We start from the raw sequence: 18309 nt of genomic DNA, 5'->3' as shown, positions 1-18309 counted from the left end.
TTTCCCCATCCCTAAAGCACACACACACATACACACAAACACACACATGAGAAAGAGAGAGGAAGCAAAATTGAATCATGTAAAGCAGGGGTGCCCAATCCTACTCCTGCCGATCGACTGTCCTGCACAGTTCATCTCCAACCCTAATCAAACACACCTGCCTTTAATTTTAAAGTGATCCTGAAGATGTTAATTGGTTGCTTCAGGTGTGTTTGATTAGGGATGGAGATGAACTGTGCAGGACAGTCGATTGGCAGGAGTAGGATTGGGCACCCCTGATGTAAAGGATTTAAAGTAAGATGTAAGTGATAAAGACATGAAACAGATCTCTATCCAAAGAATTACCTTGTTCCCCTTCTTTAAATTCTCCCACTTCTTGCCTGCATTTTCTCCTGTAATCTTTCCTTCCAGTTCTTTCACTGCTTTCCTATAAACATACACATTTGATGAATAGCTGTGTTGAAATGCATTGTAGCTGGGGGATAGAGCATTATCAGACATTGATATTATTATCAGTTATTGAATTGTACAATCTGGTCACTTACTACAATAACAGTTTGGAGGCAAATTTATTTTTGGTGAACCTGAATCTGATGAGGCCAAAGGTCTGCTCGACAGTCCCTGAAATATAAGACACCAGTTGCCGCTTAGTAAATTGCAAATTAACTGGAGAGAAAAAGACAGATTTTTGGGTACTATACGGTTATCCGGACCACACCGGACCACAACTGCACTTGGTTGGTCGTAACCCCAGTGACGGGTGGGTTTAGGGGCAGGGTTGGGGTAGGTCATCACATGTGGTCCGGATAACCGTATAGTACCAATTTTTGAATAGTCAATCCGATCTGATGAGTGTGTTTACATGCACATAACTATCCCAGTTATGATCAGGATATAAGTATCCATAATAATATGCTAGAAATCTAATAAAGTAATCAAATGTAAAATAACATAGCATAGTTTATTATAGATAGATTAATGCTTATTAAAGCTAAAGTTATTCATTCAAGAGCTGTGAGTAATTTTCTCTTTACCTTTAGTCGTTTTATTCACATTAATGGTGCAATCATCAGCAGGTTTATTAGACGCTGCCACTTTAAGACCGAATGCAGATCTAATAATACACATCTTTTCTCCCAACTATTAACTCCCATTTAACACATCATAGACTATGTTTAAGTGAATCTCCAAACTGGTCATTTTGCCTTTTTTTTTTTTTTTTTTTTTTTTTTTTTTTTGTATTTGCACACGAAACCCAAAGTATAGTTTGCTTGACCAGTTGCAGTCCGTTTCCGAGCGTGCGCCGCCATGGGAACAGGGACAATGTCTCTTGCGCGGATCATTGTGCTTTTAACAGCTCTTTTTACTATCAAACACGTCCCGCAATTTAGAAACAGCAGACACTGCATTTTACAACAATCACCGATTTTGCTCAGTGCTGATTCTGACGTTAAGTTTGGGTTTAGGGAGAAATGACAGCGTGGTGTGAAGGGAAAGATGATGCGCTAGATGAACGTGCCTAGTTTTTAATAGTTTTACCTCACATATCTTCTTTTTATAATCCTTGGAAGCCAAAATCAAAATGGAAAATAAAATTAACTACCCAGATCAGATGTATATTTGATGGACAGACTCTCTCGAAGCACTCGGCAGATATCATGAACATCGTCAGATAGCTTTGTGAAATATTTTCTAACATTAGTGTTCAAAACTCAACAGTCCATTGGATGTGCATCAAACTAACATATTACAACATATTTTGAAATTTTAACATGCTTATTTGCGAAAATATACTTACAATTCAGATGTTCCTTTCCAGCGGTGTCCGCCATCTTGGTTGAAAAATTTGTCCGGCTCGCTGAGTTCACAAGGTATCCTGGGTAATTTCATCTCCCACTTCGTTTTAAGCCTGTATCAGACCTCACTATGTTTTGAGGGTTGATTTTAATGGACGAATAGCAGTCCCCCTTGCTCCCTAAAGTTTTGGGACACCCTACCCCTACACGAGAACGCGCAAAAATGAGGGAACCTGCAGGAACCTAACAGGTGTGTGGACATTTTTAACAGTTTTCATGTAATATGATATTTGTTTGTTTTATTTGTGAACATTATATTTGTTGTTACATGTGATGTACATTGTTGTGTAAGAGTTCAAGATATACTTCGTGTAAGCTCAACTGTTCTGTCAATTTTAACAATTCAGACCTTATCCTTGAAATCAAATAATCCTCTCAGCTAACAGCTCAGCTATAAAGAGGGAAAGAATTTCACTGGCGTCACTTACAGTAAAGGAGATCTGGGTTGGTGTAACCCTCCACAGGGAGGTACCCACTAATATAAGGGTGAATCCTCGCTGGAGAGAACAGAACCTGGTACAAAGGAAAATACTTTAGTAATACGAGTACAGATGATTTTCATAGAAAACGGGCAGGACAAATCAAATCATCTCCCTGTTATCTCAGGCATTCCTCAAGCAGAGCTGCTATAACATGCCCTGTGACTAAAAGCCAATTATTTCTCAACACCTTGCAGACCTAGTGCCTCTTGTTGGACTTGTTGGACAGCCGGACAGAACCACGCATTCCCAGTATTATGAGTACCACCGGTTTATCTGCATGTGAGATGTGTAATATGACTAAGGGGCGGCTTGAGTACAGGATAAAAAGGGCGGAAGTTTCATTCTGGGGTCCTGTACTAACTTTCTCTCTCACTTACACACACGAATAGCTCTGAGAGAGATACTTTTACATGTTCTGAAGGCATTAAGGACAGCGAGTGACGGGGAAAGACAGCGGAGAACAACTCAGAACAAGAGAAGAGGTTTTTGTCCAGCTGATCTAGTGTCCTCGCAGTCGGACAGGCAGCATGTACTGGGATGTGGCCCTCTGGAGCGCCGGGATCTGGGCGATTCTGAGTTTAGCTGCTGGACAACTGACCGAGCAGGAGAAATCAACCATCGTGGACGTGCACAACAAGCTTCGCTCTCAGGTTCAGCCCAGCGCCGCCTTCATGCAGAAAGTGGTAAGAGATGCACCTGACTGGAGAAACACATGTACAACATATTTCGCTTTGGTTCTAGTGGTGAAAACCAGATTGTTCCAAGAGTTAGGCCTACTGAACAAAAAGTCCATGAAAAAATGATTTACTTTAAACAAAATCTTACTTACCCCAAACTTTTAAATGGTAGAGTACATGATGCATTGAAAATAACTTTCCCAACCACATGTGTGTGAAGTCTGAGTTTGATCTCTGACTGTTGATGTTTTGGTCTCTGGATGCTCTTATGAGGTCAAAGCATCTAATCATCTGCCATCAATCACTGGAATCATATCTTTAATGGTCTCATTACTGCGGTAAACAACAATTATCATATTAATATCCATGGTAATTGTGTCATGATGCTTATTCATTAGCACAATTAGCTTCAAAACATTAGGGAGTCTAAGTAATGCAGTAATCATGATTGTGGTTTCCCAAATGAAAACTGATCCTAATAGTATTAAATAAATCACTCAGCATAAAGTCATTTAGTATCAATGTTAGTATTTAAAATGCCCCTTTAAGAAGAAGCACTGCTGCTGTGTGAAACACACCTCAACTTGTGTGTCATGTTGCATGTCAATGCATGAAACCATCCTTTATTTATAAAGAGGGACTTTTCGCAAAGAAACCATGAATCCAGTTGATTTAGACTGAATGGAGTGTATGTAGCCATGTGGATGCATGAAATACCATTGCACAACCCAAGCGCTTTTTGCATCAGCCCTGAGGATGGGACCCATGATGAGTTATTCCTTCAGTGTTGGAACCCGTCTGTAGGTCTGGCATCGGGTTTGGTAGTAAGTGTGCTCTTTCAAGGCCTCCACTTGTGAATGTTGTTTAGGCCATCGCTCTATGGGCAGCAGGTTGAGCTCTGTAGGTCTCCTCCCTTTACGAGAGTTTTTAGAAAGGTTGAAGGGTAGACCACAGTTCCCTGTTAGAAAGTATCATGGGGGTGTTAGGTAGGGTTTTTATAGGATAGTGAAATTAGGGCCCTGAAGTTCCCATATATAGGTAGCCTATGCATACCCTTTCCAGAGGCCTCCTCTTAAGTTAGAGTCGGCAGGCTTAATTAGTGGGTAGTGACAATCTGTAATAGTGAACAGGTTGGCTTTATTATATGGAAAATTCTCTGAGGCCACCGTTCATCTGAGCATCAAACAGACATTCTGTGTGAGATGGCTTAATCCCTAGCGGGAGTTATTCTACTGAGGCCACCGCTCTGTCAAGCTCCAGATAGAAGAGTCAAACATTTGGTACCTCGTCGGCCTCTCAGTATCTGAGTGTAGGTTCCTTAGATCTAGAGCCCATCAGTTGATTTATTCCTGTAAATCTAGTTTTTCCTAGAACTGGCCACCTCTTACTACAAGAGTCGTCTAGCCAAGGCCCGCCTTTTGCACTAAGTGTAAAATGCTAGTGGTGTTACAGGGTAGATAGCAGCATAGGTAGCAGGCTATCTTCAAAAAGCCTCCCATGCAGATACTTCATGGGCGTTGTCAGGCCTTGTTCTCTAGAAAGTAAGAAGCAGTATACTCAGGCCCCCAACCCTTTAGAGCTGAGTATTGTAGCTAGTTTATCCAGCTAGGCCTTAAAATTGAAAAAGGATTTTTCCACTGAGCCCCTTGAATAAAATAATTCAAGTCATAAGGTTGAATGCCGTTGGCCACTCTAAGGTGCTCCCCTTATTAGGGTCCCTTTCAGTGTGCCCAGCCTCCACAGGGCCCTGAAGCACTGTGTAGATCTAGGATCGAGTAGAGTCACTCGCATCGTTTGCAAGGGTTAGAAAGCGCTATGCTGAGTTCTACTCTCCAGGATGCCTGTCTCTATGATCCGGTCTGTAAGTGATTACTGCCACTATCTGCAGTCCTCCCTATCGGATGCCTCCACAAGTGAGGCAAAATATGTCAGAGACTCTGTTTAAGAAACAGACAGGTTGTTGGCAAGACTAGGTCAGTAAATTAGACCAGGTCAGCCTGCCTGGTGGCATGTGGTGTTGACTTTATGTCCCCCTCAGAAAGTGACTGGACAGGCTTTGGACCCCCTGGCCATATTCCCTTAAAGGAACCCCTTCCACGGAAGCTGTTGGATCCAAACCTTTGAGCAGCCTTGGTAGGCCTTTATTGTATTGGAGGCCTCTTTGAAGCTTATAGCTCATAGGGAATTCTGTCACTGACAGCCTGTATGTGACCCGAAGGGGGACTGTAACCTCTGTTCCCTGAGAACAGGGAACGAGACACTGCGTCTTTTCACCATGCCTCGGGGATGCCTGCTGAACAGTCCCTTCAGACGATTAGTTGTTGACATGTTCTGCAGGCTCCCCTTATATACTTCCGGGTCGCACTTTAGTGATGTCATAGGCTGTCACCGGCCAATATGATTGCCGTGATTAGATGAGCATTTCAGACACCGGTTCACACGGAGGTGTTCCCCCATAGCGTCATCAACGCAGTGTCTCGTTCTCTTTTCTCAGGGAACAGAGGTTACAGTCGTAACCTAGACGTTTTCTTAAGGCGCCAGCCATTGGCAGGTGTGGCAAAAAGTTAGTTTTAGGCCCTAAATATTTATATAATGTCCTTATTTTAGATCTTAGCATGAAATATGTCCAGGCTTTGCAAGATTCACTCACTGTTAATTACCTAAATAATCATTTTACATAATTATAATAATGTAAAACAACATTGGTTTATTTAAGAGTTAAGTGAATAAATTGTTCTGCTGTCACAAAACTAACAAACCTCAAAGTCAAATAACATCATCAAACTTGTTCCTGTCGTTTAAGGTGTGGGACGATGCACTGCGTGTTGTGGCGGAAGCTTACGCAGCAAAATGCATCTGGGAACACAACCCTGACCTTGAGGAACTCGCATTGGGGGAAAATCTCTTTGTCAGCACTGGACACTTTAATGCAACTAAAGCAGTGGTTAGATGGTATGAAAACTATCTTAACTAAAACATAAATGAGAATGAATGATTGACTGATGACTAAAATAATAAATACCAATGATCTGTGATATGCAGAAATATTATCTATAAGCAGTAATGCAACTCATTTCTTTGCACCACAGGTTTGGAGAAAATGTAGATTATGACTATGAAACCAAGTTCTGTCCTGAAGACAAAATGTGTGGCCATTACACTCAGGTAAGCACCGTTTCCATTCTGTGCGTTTGATTGGTTTTCACAGTATGAATATGCAGATGTGACTATGCGTTTCTGCTGTTTTTACAGGTGGTGTGGGCGAACAGCAATACAATCGGCTGTGCTACTCACTTCTGTGACACTCTTGAGGGTCTAGGTTTCGAGAAGGCCACTCTTCTCGTCTGTGATTACTATCCTCCGTAAGTGTGTTTCAATAATCCAAACTGAACATGAGCTCAGTGTTCTAGAAAGTGTTCATTCTAGAACATGGCCAGTTTTACAATATATATTGTGGTGTAAGTTGCAACTTAACATCAGATGAGTTCATATACAAATGTTTTACACACACACACACACACACACACACACACAAACACACACACACACATATATATGTCATATACATTTAATCCTTAATCTGCTAAAGGATTAAATGTAAATGCACATAAATGTATAAATAACACTTTTATTTATATATATATATATATATATATATATATATATATATATATATATATATATATATATATATATATATATATATATATATCTTATATATGTCTTTATATATAAATACTATATATTTAAAAAATATTCAGTTATGTAAAATATTTTTAACTCACAAATGGCAATTTCTCAGCAATTCCCTCTCAATAAAATATTTCACAGCTTCACACAACTAGACGTTGTATAGAAGTTAAGATTTTATAAATTTTTAGGACTTTTCCAGGTCTAGAAATCTCACTTATATTTAGCACATACATACATACACACACACACACACACACACACACACACACACACACATATACATATATATATATATATATATATATATATATATATATATATATATATGAAGAGTTCAGATGCAAAAGCCTCTAAGTGCCATCTGAAATTTTCTTCTAGAATGATAATTTTTATAAAGCTTGTATATTTAAGTTCAATAATTTCACTTAAATGGCAATGCAAATTACCTATTAATTGTCATTTAAGTGAAATGACTGAACTTATATATACAAGCTTTATAAAAATGATCATTCTAGAAGAAAATTTCAGATGGCACTTAGAAGCTTTTGCATCTGAACTCTTCATATATATATATATATATATATATATATAGCTAAAGATGTTTTTGAGGAAATGAATTAAGAAATGACGAGAAATTAATTTTTAGCTGGTTAAGCTTATAAAGATTTTTAAACCATACCTTTTACATAATAAAGTGAAATATCTATTAAATCCATTCTTCATTTCAGAGGAAATTTTGATGGAGAAAATCCATACGTGTCTGGAGAGCCGTGCTCAATGTGTCCAGATAATCTGCCAGTGTGTGAGGAGAACATCTGCGGTAATGTGAAAACTTTATCAGAGCAAATCAACTTAAAGCCAACATGAACTAAATCGCCATGAATAACTAAATGCTTATTTTTGTTGTACACCCTTCCTCTCAATCTCTCTTTTCCTCACAGTAAATGAGAATCTCTTCCATCCATCTGAGGAGCCGGACGTCACTGAAGATCCGACTGTCTTACCTGAGCGTTCCCACAGGACCACGGAACCCGTCGATGTTCCCCCAGAGTCCACACACGTGCCTGTTAAAGTAGATAAGACCGGCCTGGAAAAAATAAACAAGAATCATGGATCCAAGATGGAAAGCGTCTCATCTCATCTACTGATTCTCATCGTGCTGCTGCTTGTTTTGTGAGGGTCTGGAATGGATGAGACCCTTCATAACCTGACGAGACACACAAAACACACAAGATGTGTGTGAACTGAAAAATTATTGTCTTCCTCAGTATTTTTGTTTTGTTTTCCAGTACAAATATCTAAACGTTCTTAAATCAAGATACAGTTACTTAAGATGCAAAATGACTGAAGATATTGAGTCTCATTTTATGAAAAATACATACTTTTTTTGTTGTTGCTTAAAACCAGAAAACATATCCCAATGAAACTCCTGACTCATAATCACCAAAGGCTTCGATTAGTAAGGCAGTAGCATTATTATCCAAAACATGGTAGAAAACTAAGACAAAGTAAATGAAGGTGTTTGAGAAACACCTCTTTGAATTTAAACTCTTGTTTTATTTCAGGTTTTTATATGTGAAATTAAAACTTTTTTATATATCTCAGAATTGTGAGATATAAACTCCCAACTGCAAGAAAAAAAAAAAAAAAAGGTCAGAATATTTTTTTATTCCATGGCAGAAACAAGCTTCTACTTAGAGATCATCTGTTCATCTCAATGTCTCCTCAAGTTTACTGCAAGGTGTGTCACTTTAGCTGGAAAATATTTTCATGGTTTGAATTTGTGCAGCCTTTTTATTGACAGTATAGTATTAGTTTCAATGAACAATTTGAGAATTATTACAATGATGTAATAATTGTTATGTAATAAATAAATGTTGTACATTGTAATAATTCTCAAATTGGATGACAAAAAAAGGATGGGTAAGTGAGATAGACCAGATATATATATGCTAAACGGCATATATAGTGTTAAAATTCAAAATCTGGTAAAAACTGGAATGGAAAAACCTAAATGAACTTTAAATATATATTTTTTTTATCCAACCGTCTCCGTTGACTTCGCATTGCGAGGGCTGCCTCTTTGCCATTTATGACTTATAACAAAAAACAAAACAATGTCTAAAAGCTGCTATGTGACAAGGTGTACAGCAAACAAGCTAAAAAAATTTAAGCTGTCGACCCCAAAAAACGGTTGTTTGTAGACATAAAAGTGGATCAATTGAGACAAAGCGCAACTAGTCTCGAACTACTCTGAGAACTATGCCCACTGGAACGCGACATAATATTGTAAATAAATTTATAAATTATTTATGGACAAAAAATAGAGCCAGATATATAGGGAAGTTGGGATTCAGTTGATATTGATAACTAAAATAAGTTAGTTATGCGTTAGCAAAGCAACTGTAGCTTGGCACTTGCAAACCTAACAATTACTGTAACTAAGGCACTTAGTAATAATGAAAATATTAATATGGGTAATTATATACACTATTATAACGTATACATATAATATATACATTATTCTTAGTATCGTAACCCTACTACTGAAGCTAAGGCACTCGCAAACATAACCGTTACTGCATAGCTTTCTGCTTTATCTACATTCTAAAAGTTGCAAAACATAACATTAAAAATATGGAGTGTGCTGTGGTTGCTTCATCTGCCAGAGCTTCTAACACAGGCTTCTGGCTGCTTTGTTTTAAATAAGCACCAGATGGCGCTGTTCTCGACACTCTCGAAGCTTTGAATCTTTTCCCGGGGAAAGCCTCAGTGATTCATGAGGCTTCATTTCCCCATCCCCCCACACACACACACACACGAGAAAGAGAGGGAGCAAAACTGAATCATGTAAAGCAGGGGTGCCCAATCCTGCTCCAGCCAATCGACTGTCCTGCACAGTTCATCTCCAACCCTAATCAAACACACCTGAAGCAACCAATTAACGTCTCCAGGACCACTTGAAAATTAAAGGCAGGTGTGTTTGATTAGGGATGGAGATGAACTGTGCAGGACAGTCGATCGGCAGGAGTAGGATTGGGCACCCCTGATGTAAAGGATTTAAAGTAAGATGTAAGTGATAAAGACATGAAACAGATCTCTATCCAAATAATTACATTGTACCGCTTCTTTAAATTCTCCCACTTCTTGCCTGCCTTCTCTCCTGTAATCTTTCCTTCCATGCCCGGGTCTTTCACTGCTTTCCTATAAACATACAAATTTGATGAATAGCTGTGTTGAAATGCATTGTAACTGGGGGATAGAGCATTATCAGACATTGATATTTTTATCAGTTATTGAATTGTACAAACTGGTCACTCACTCCCATAACAGTTTGGAGGCAAATTTCTTTTTGGTGAACTTAACCACATTTTCACTCCTGAATCTGATGAGGCCAAAGGTCTGCTCGACAGTCCCTGAAATATAAGACACCAGTTGCCTCTTAGTAAGTTGCTAATTAACAGGAGAGAAAAAAGACTGAATAGTCAATCCGATCTGATGAGTGTGTTTACACGCACATAATTATCCCAGTTATGATCAGGATATAAGTATCCATAATAATATGCTAGAAATCTAATAAAGTAATCAAATGTAAAATAACAGCCAGGGAACTACACTGCGACCAAAATGGTCGCATATGCGACCTTTTGAAATGCCATTGCGACCCTAATTTTTAATGGGTCGCAAATGTATCACTGATTATTTTTGTACCTATGTTTTAGGCAATATGCTATGATTTACTATGAGCATTTATTAAAACTGAAATGTGTATTTTAAGAATACGTTTTATAACGTGCTCTGCCTCGAGCATTCAAAACATCAAGTTAACTTCAGCCCCGCGACCGTTACTTAGATTAAAACGTAGCCTACCATTGAATCAGTGCTGCGCGAGCGGCTCTCTCTCTCTCTCTCTCTCTCTCTCTCTCTCTCTCTCTCTCTCTCTCACACACACACGGATATTTAACGTTTTATATTTTAACGTGTTCTAACGTGTGCGTTCCTTCCTCAGCGCGTACATGTGAAGCTCACATGCACTAAAAGCCTGTCTACCAGCGCCTGGATACTAGTTATCTTTCGAGTCTTATTGTGCTTATACTGTTAAATACACACAAGGTTTAGATAAACAAAGTCGGTTATGTCTAAAGTGAAAGCAAACTTGAGAAAATTGAGTAAATCTGCTTGTCAAATACGTGTATAGACGCGTCGCGCGCAACTCTTAAAGAGACAGTAGCAATAGTAAACACGCTGCCGCTTGTCCTTAAAGGGATAGTTCACCCAAAAATAATTTACGCACTCTAATGTTGTTCCAAACCTGTATTAATTTCCTTCTAATATTTTCTAATATTTTTCTAATATTAATATTTTGAAGAATGTGGCTATCCAGTAGCTGGTCCCCATTGACTTCCAAAGGAGAAAAATATACTATGGAAGTCACTGGGGTACATCAACTGTTTGGTTACCCACATTCTTCCAAATAACTTTTATTTTCAACAGAAGAAAGAAACTCATTCGAGTTTAAAACAACTTCAGAGAGTAAATTATGACAATTTGAATTTTTAGGAGAACTATTCCTTTAATGTTAATAAAACAACAAAATGCAAAGAGAAAATCACACACTGCTCTTGACTGAAGTAGCTTTAATAAGTATCAATGTATAATTTATACAGTGAAGTCTATTTTGTTTTATTTTCATATTTGTTAATTTAATTACTTTCTTCAATGCTACTGTTAAATACTGAAGCTGAAAACATAAAACACTGTTTATTTAATTTGTGTATTAAGTTGTGTATGTGTAATGTGCATCTTTGATCTTAATATTTAATAACAAAGAAAATAATGACAAATATTTGTTATCTTCGTCTGCCATTTTTTTATATATATGTTTTGTTACCCAAGGCTTTGTTTTTAAAATATGGACATACGTTTTGGCTGTAATGCTCAGTCGCAAAATAGTAAAACCAACATAAAGAATCGTGATAAAATCGTGAAAGCGTGATTTTCCTGAAAAAAAATCATGATACAATATTTTTGCCATTGGAATAATAAATTAAGTAGCCTATCTTAATTGTACACAATGTTCCTGTTTTTTTTTTTGTTTGTTTGTTTTTTTACTGTTTTATGCCATAACAGCAATATTAATATTGGTTATTATCGTTATCGACCACAAATTTCACATCGGTGCATCACTACTTAAGAGTTCAGGAGTCTGCCCTGTGCCAACCATAGCATGTTGAAATCCATTTAGGAGAAAATTTATCCCAACCAATGTTAAAGAAAACAAAAACAAGAAGGCATGTGGTTTAAAAGTAGGCAAGTAAAATAAAAAGCACATCTGTATGCAATACAGTTTCATTATTGTTCATTATTATGCAGAGCGGCTTACTATAAATAATTTGTGCGACCAAATCATGTTTTGCGCCAGTAACTGAAAAAGTTAGTAGCGCAAGTGCCACCAGTGGAAAAGGTTAGTGTAGTTCCCTGACAGCATAGTTTATTATAGATAGATTAATGCTTATTAAAGCTAAAGTTATTCATTCAAGAGCTGCGAGTAATTTTCTCTTTACCTTTAGTCGTTTTATTCACATTAATGGTGCAATCATCAGCAGGTTTATTAGACGCTGCCACTTTAAGACCGAATGCAGATCTAATAATACACATCTTTTCTCCCATTTAACACATAGACTGTGTTTAAGTGAATCTCCAAATCAGTCATTTTGTCATATTTTTGTGTGTATTTGATTGTTTAGTTCTGTGCGTATTTGCACACGAAACCCAAAGTATAGTTTGCTTGACCAGTTGCAGTCCGTTTCCGAGCGTACGCCGCCATGGGAACAGGGACAATGTCTCTTGCGCGGATCATTGTGCTTTTAACAGCTCTTTTTACTATCAAACATGTCCCGCAATTAACAAACAGCAGACACTGCATTTTACAACAATCACCGATTTTGCTCAGTGCTGATTCTGATGTTGAGTTTGAGTTTTTCCTTTCCAGCGGTGTCCAACATCTTGGTTGAAAAATTTGGCCGGCTCGCTGAGTTCACAAAGTATCCTGGGTAATTTCATCTCCCACTTCGTTTTAAGCCTGTATCAGACCTCACTATGTTTTGAGGGTTGATTTTAAGGGAAGAATAGCAGTCCCCCTTGCTCCTTAAAGTTTTGGGACACCCTAAGGGAAGACCTAGTGCCTCTAGTTGGACAGCCAGACAGAATCACGTATTCCCAGTATTATGAGTACCACCGGTTTATCTGCATGTGAGATGTGTAATATGACGGGGTGGCTTGAGTACAGGATAAAAAGGGTGGGAGTTTCATTCTGGGGTCCTGTACTAACTTTCTCTCTCACCAGCTGATCTAGTGTCCTCGCAGTCGGACAGGCAGCATGTACTGGGACGTGGCCCTCTGGAGCGCCGGGATCTGGGCGATTCTGAGTTTAGCTGCTGGACAACTGACCGAGCAGGAGAAATCAACCATCGTGGACATGCACAACAAGCTTCGCTCTCAGGTTCAGCCCAGCGCCGCCTTCATGCAGAAAGTGGTAAGAGATGCACCTGACTGGAGAAACACATGTACAACATATTTCGCTTTGGTTCTAGTGGCGAAAACCTGATTGTTCAAAGAGTTACTGAAAAAAAAGTCCATGCAAAAATGTCTTTACTTTAAACAAAATCTTACTTACCCCAAACTTTTAAATGGTAGAGTACATGATGCATTGAAAATAACTTTCCCAACCACATGTGTGTGAAGTCTGAGTTTGATCTCTGACTGTTAAGGTTTTGGTCTCTGGATGCTCTTATGAGGTCAAAGCATCTAATCATCTGCCATCAATCACTGGAATCATATCTTTAATGGTCTCATTACTGCTGTAAACAACAATTATCACATTAATATACATGGTAATTGTGTCATGATGCTTATTCGTTAGCACAATTAACTTCAAAACACAAAAGGAGTCTAACTAATGCAGTAATCATGATTGTGGTTTCCCAAATGAAAACTGATCCTAAAAGTGTTAAATAAATCACTCCGCATAAAGTCATTTAGTAGCCTATCAACGTTACTATTTAAAATGTCCCTTTAAGAAGAAGCATTGTTGCTGTGTGAAACACACCTCAACTTGTGTGTCATGTGGATGCATGAAATACCGTTGCACAACCAAAGTTGTCAAGTAACGAAGTACAAATACTTTGTTACCTTACTTAAGTAGACATTTTGGGTATCTATACTTTACTGGAGTAACTTTTTACATCTACTCCTTACATTTTCATGCAATTATGAAATAGCCTTGTTACTCCTATTTCATTTCAGCTTGTTTTCATTCCGACTTGTCATCGTTCAAAAATATAAAATATATAAATAAAATACAATATCCAGATAAATCGCACCATCCAGATAGAGTGAATTTGATTGTGGCTGGATGAGAAGTATAAACGTATAACATTCCGACACTTTATTGCTTTGTACGCGATCCATCGTGTACATCGTCTGCCTCTAAAGTTTGACTTTTTGCACCATCAGTGTTGCCAGATTGGGTGGGTTCCCGCTTTTTGAATTTGATTGTGCGGGTAAAAAAGGGTTTGGGCAGGTGGACAAAATTTGGGCTGGTTTGGGGTCAGTTAGGTGTTTTCAAACATCAACATTTTAATGTCTAATTGGTTGAAAAAGCTAAAGTATGCATGTAGTCATCATGAGATTACTAAACACACATGCCCATGCAGAGTCAGCTAGCGTTGATGTTGACGTCACTGACGAGCATGCACTTTTAGCCAGTTAGCGATCAGCAGGCAGACGCGATTTAGCGCGTTAAGTTTTAGCTGTAGTATATTAAAGTGATCGCTAATGCCAAAGTGACATACTAGTATACAGTAAGTTGTATCTACAGTAAAGAGTGAGATAGTGAGCAACTCTAAAAATAGTACACATGTGGTGGGAGATGACTCGATGGTGAATATAACTCTGAGAGGAGAGCACCGTTGAATGACTTGAATAGAAATCGAATATGGAACGAGTCCTGTCCATGGTCATGTGCACACTAGCCTGACCTGACATCTGCAACTTTTACACCGTCCAGACTGCACTCTACTTGTCCCTGACAGCTGCTGAAAAAGGTTTGAATCAACGATGAATCAGTTTTGACTGCTAAATTCTGCATTATGTTCTGCAATGTGTACTTCCGAGGGTTAAAGTCATCAGTTAATTTCTTGATTGCTGTTTTGACAGTGTCCACCTGGACATTTTAGTCATATTTGCAAATTTTCCTTAATTATATGCCTGATTTGATTTTTTTTTTTTCTCCTGGAAAATGTATTTATTTTTTATTTTATAAAACATAAAAACGGTGCTTACCAACCTTGAATGACATGGTAATAAAATTATCACATTATTTTGGCAGTAAAATTTTGGGCAGTTTTTTTCTTGGAGTGGGCAGGTTTTGGTGAGCTTTTGGGCTGGAAATCACTGTCCCAATCTGGCAACACTGTGCACCATTACAACAATATTTATAGGCAACTAGTCGTCATATCTTCCGCTACATGAAACATGTTAATGCTCAGTAGTACACATATATGGTTCTTTAATGTATTTGCATTGTACTAAAAGGCATTAATTTTCAATGGGCATATATGCGGCTGAAACAGGTAGCCTAGTGCATCCCACATTTTTCAACATTAACATTTTAATATAACGTTACGGTCATTATGGCCTTTAGAAAAATGTTTTTTTTGAGGAGGTGGGGTAGTGCACTATAGGCCCCTGTGGGCGGCCAAAGCTTTTGTCCTTAATGGCATTTTTCCCCTTACATTACTTTTACTTTCATACTTCAAGTAGTTTTGAAACCAGTACTTTTACTTGAGTAAAAAGCTTGAGTTGATACTTCAACTTCTACACAAGTCTTTTTAAACCCTAGTATCTATACTTCTACCTACCTGAGTATTTGATTTGGCCGTGAAACGTCATCTCAAGTCTATTCTGGTCATCTTTACCGCCAACAGAAGTAAACTAAGTAAACGAAGTCAATCCAACAGTGTGATAAGTGCTTGCCGTCACTAGTAAGAATTTAATTAGAGAGCTAATTGTAATTGTTACTAGTAAGAATTGAATTGTAGAGCTCTCTAATTGTAATTCTTATTAGTAACAATTCAATTGTAGAGCTCCGTAATTAAAAATGAATGGAAGTCAATGGAGACATATGACTAGTAAAAATTAACTTGTAGAGCTCTCTTATTGGAATTGTTACTAGTAAGAATTGAATTAAAGAGCTCTCTAATTGTAATTTTTAGTAATAATTGAATTAGAGCTCTCTGATTGTAATTGCTACTAGTAAGAATTAAATCGTAGAGCTCTCTAATTGAATTCTTGCTAGTAAAAATGCAATTACGACGAGTAACGCTGGGTACAATTTAAGCTAAAAAGGCTTGCCATAGCAGGATACAAGTTAGGACCGACACATCTCTCGTCACCTCAGGGAGCCTTAATGAACTCTGTTGATTGTTCTGTTAATTGTGCTGCTGTTCTAAGCCTATTTGCTGGTTGGGAAAACTTATTTGATAAAAGCCTATTTGTTAGAGGTGGTTGTCAATGTTACTCCACTGCAGTGAACAATAGTCATTACATGTCTCACTGCTTTCCATACCTAGTTCCCTCTATGTAATTGTTTGTATTTAATGGACCTTAAGTCAAAGCTGAGCATGATGATGCATCACTAGTTTTCATTAGTCTAGAATAGTGCACTGCACTGCACACAGCTGGGCAAAATAGTGCCGTTTTATTGTATTGCATACATCTTAAACCCAGGCAATGCATAGGCCTAAATATGCTTAAGTAATCTAACTGTTCAGTACTTGAGAGCCACGGCGAGTTTACGAAACGTAGGCTGGTCAGATTTGCACTCTCAAGTTCACATGTTCGTCACAAAATTCCCCCAAACAGCTAAGACTAATCTAAATAATAGATTAGTCTTAGATTAGACTAGATTAGACTAATCCGAATCTGTGTTTCCTCACCCCAAGCGCTTCTTGCATCAGTCCTGAGGATGGGACATGAGTTATTCCTTCAATGTAGGAACCCGTCTGTAGGTCTGGCATTGGGTTTGGTAGTAAGTGCGCTCTTTCAAGGCCTCCATTTGTGAATGTTGTTTAGGCCTCTATGGGCAGCAGGTTGAGCTCTGTAGGTCTCCTCCCTTTACGAGAGTTTTTAGAAAGGTTGAAAGGTAAACCACAGTTCCCTGTTAGAAAGCATCATGGGGGTGTTAGGTAGGGTTTTTATAGGATAGTGAAATTAGGGCCCTGAAGTTCCCATATATAGGTAGCCTATGCATACCCTTCCCAGAGGCCTCCTCTTAAGTTAGTCGGCAGGCTTAATTAGTGGGTAGTGCCAATCTGTAGTAGTGAACAGGTTTGCTTTATTATATGGAAAATTCTCTAGTGAGTAGTGAGGCCACGGTTCATCTGAGCATCAAACAGACATTCTGTGTGAGATGGCTTAATCCCTAGCGGGAGTTATTCTACTGAGGCCACCGCTCTGTCAAGCTCCAGATAGAAGAGTCAAACATTTGGCCCTCGTCGAGTCGTCGGGCCACCCTGATAGCCACCTTATACTAGAGCAGCAGGTCTCCTTTCACTTTGAGATTATAGCTGTGAAATCCAGTCGTATAATATTTGTGTGTCGACCTTCTCAGGGACACCTTGATATCTGGCTTAGGCTTACTAACTAGGAAAATGGTGGCGGTCTGCTAAGCATTTTTGCCTTGAGCCTCTCAGTATCTGAGTGTAGGTTACTTAGATCTAGAGCCCATCAGGAGATTTATTCCTGTACATCTAGTTTTTCCTAGAACTGGCCTCCTCTTACTACAAGAGTCGTCTAGCCAAGGCCCGCCTTTTGCGCTAAGTGTAAAATGCTAGTGGTGTTACAGGGTAGATAGCAGCATAGGTAGCAGGCTATCTTCAAAAAGCCTCCCATGCAGAGACCTCATGGGCGTTGTCAGGCCTTGTTCTCTAGAAAGTAAGAAGCAGTATACTCAGGCCCCCAACCCTTTAGAGCTGAGTATTGTAGCTAGTTTATCCAGCTAGGCCTTAAAATTGAAAAAGGATTTTTCCGCTGAGCCCCTTGAATAAAATAATTCAAGTCATAAGGTTGAATGTTGTTGGCCACTTACTGTGGCCTCCATTTCCTTGGGTTTAGTAGAGAATGTAAAATCTGTCTTGTAAAAACAAGATAATAGGCCTCGACCCTGATACATTCCACAGAGTCATGCTGATAGTACTCCCCTTGTTACGGCAGTATTTAGAGTACTTTGCTACCCATAGCTCGTATGATATCACCCTTCACCACCCAGGCTCAGGTAGAGACACACTCCTTCCCATTTGGGATGGTTGAGTATGCTCCCAGCTGAAGCACTGTCCGGGCTGACACCTGTGACATTCAAAGCTCTGTGACATTCAAAGCTCTAGGCCTTACAGTAGGCCGCCTCGATAGTCCGGTGGAGTGAGACTGTACTCCCCTAGCTTTAAAGGGTCGATAGCACTTCTGTTAAGTGCACCGCCTGTTGGCAATGTAAACCCTAGAGCTGGATGCACTCCCCGTGTTAGGGTCCCTCTCTTTTGAAGC

The 18309-nt window shown here is 38.8% G+C and overlaps 2 protein-coding genes across 5 annotated transcripts in view; both read left to right on the top strand.

The window, feature by feature from the left end:
- The first annotated feature begins 1952 nt into the window (after positions 1-1952).
- Positions 1953-8340, top strand: LOC308702985 (peptidase inhibitor 16-like). Its single transcript, XM_081386187.1, has 7 exons — positions 1953-2046; positions 2760-3021; positions 5819-5967; positions 6105-6180; positions 6268-6377; positions 7437-7528; positions 7650-8340. The coding sequence occupies exons 2-7, from the start codon at positions 2866-2868 to the stop codon at positions 7883-7885; spliced, it is 819 nt and encodes a 272-aa protein (XP_081242313.1). The 5' UTR covers positions 1953-2046; positions 2760-2865; the 3' UTR covers positions 7886-8340.
- A 1357-nt stretch (positions 8341-9697) lies between these two features.
- The window catches only part of LOC308702984 (peptidase inhibitor 16-like), a 12701-nt gene continuing 4089 nt past the window's right edge, over positions 9698-18309 (top strand). The window contains exons 1-3 of one of the 4 annotated variants that reach the window (XM_081386185.1): positions 9704-9780; positions 12701-12761; positions 13055-13243. In XM_081386185.1, the coding sequence (XP_081242311.1) occupies positions 13088-13243 (156 nt within the window). In that variant the 5' untranslated portion in view covers positions 9704-9780; positions 12701-12761; positions 13055-13087. Of the gene's footprint in view, positions 9781-10045; positions 10154-12700; positions 12762-13054; positions 13244-18309 lie in introns of those variants that run through there. The other 3 variants (XM_081386184.1, XM_081386183.1, XM_081386186.1) reach the window with 3 other exon arrangements.

Source organism: Scardinius erythrophthalmus, assembly GCF_964197995.2.
Source record: "Scardinius erythrophthalmus genome assembly, chromosome: 15".
Classification (NCBI taxonomy): domain Eukaryota; kingdom Metazoa; phylum Chordata; class Actinopteri; order Cypriniformes; family Leuciscidae; genus Scardinius; species Scardinius erythrophthalmus.
This window is presented reverse-complemented; position numbering and strand designations above follow the sequence as displayed.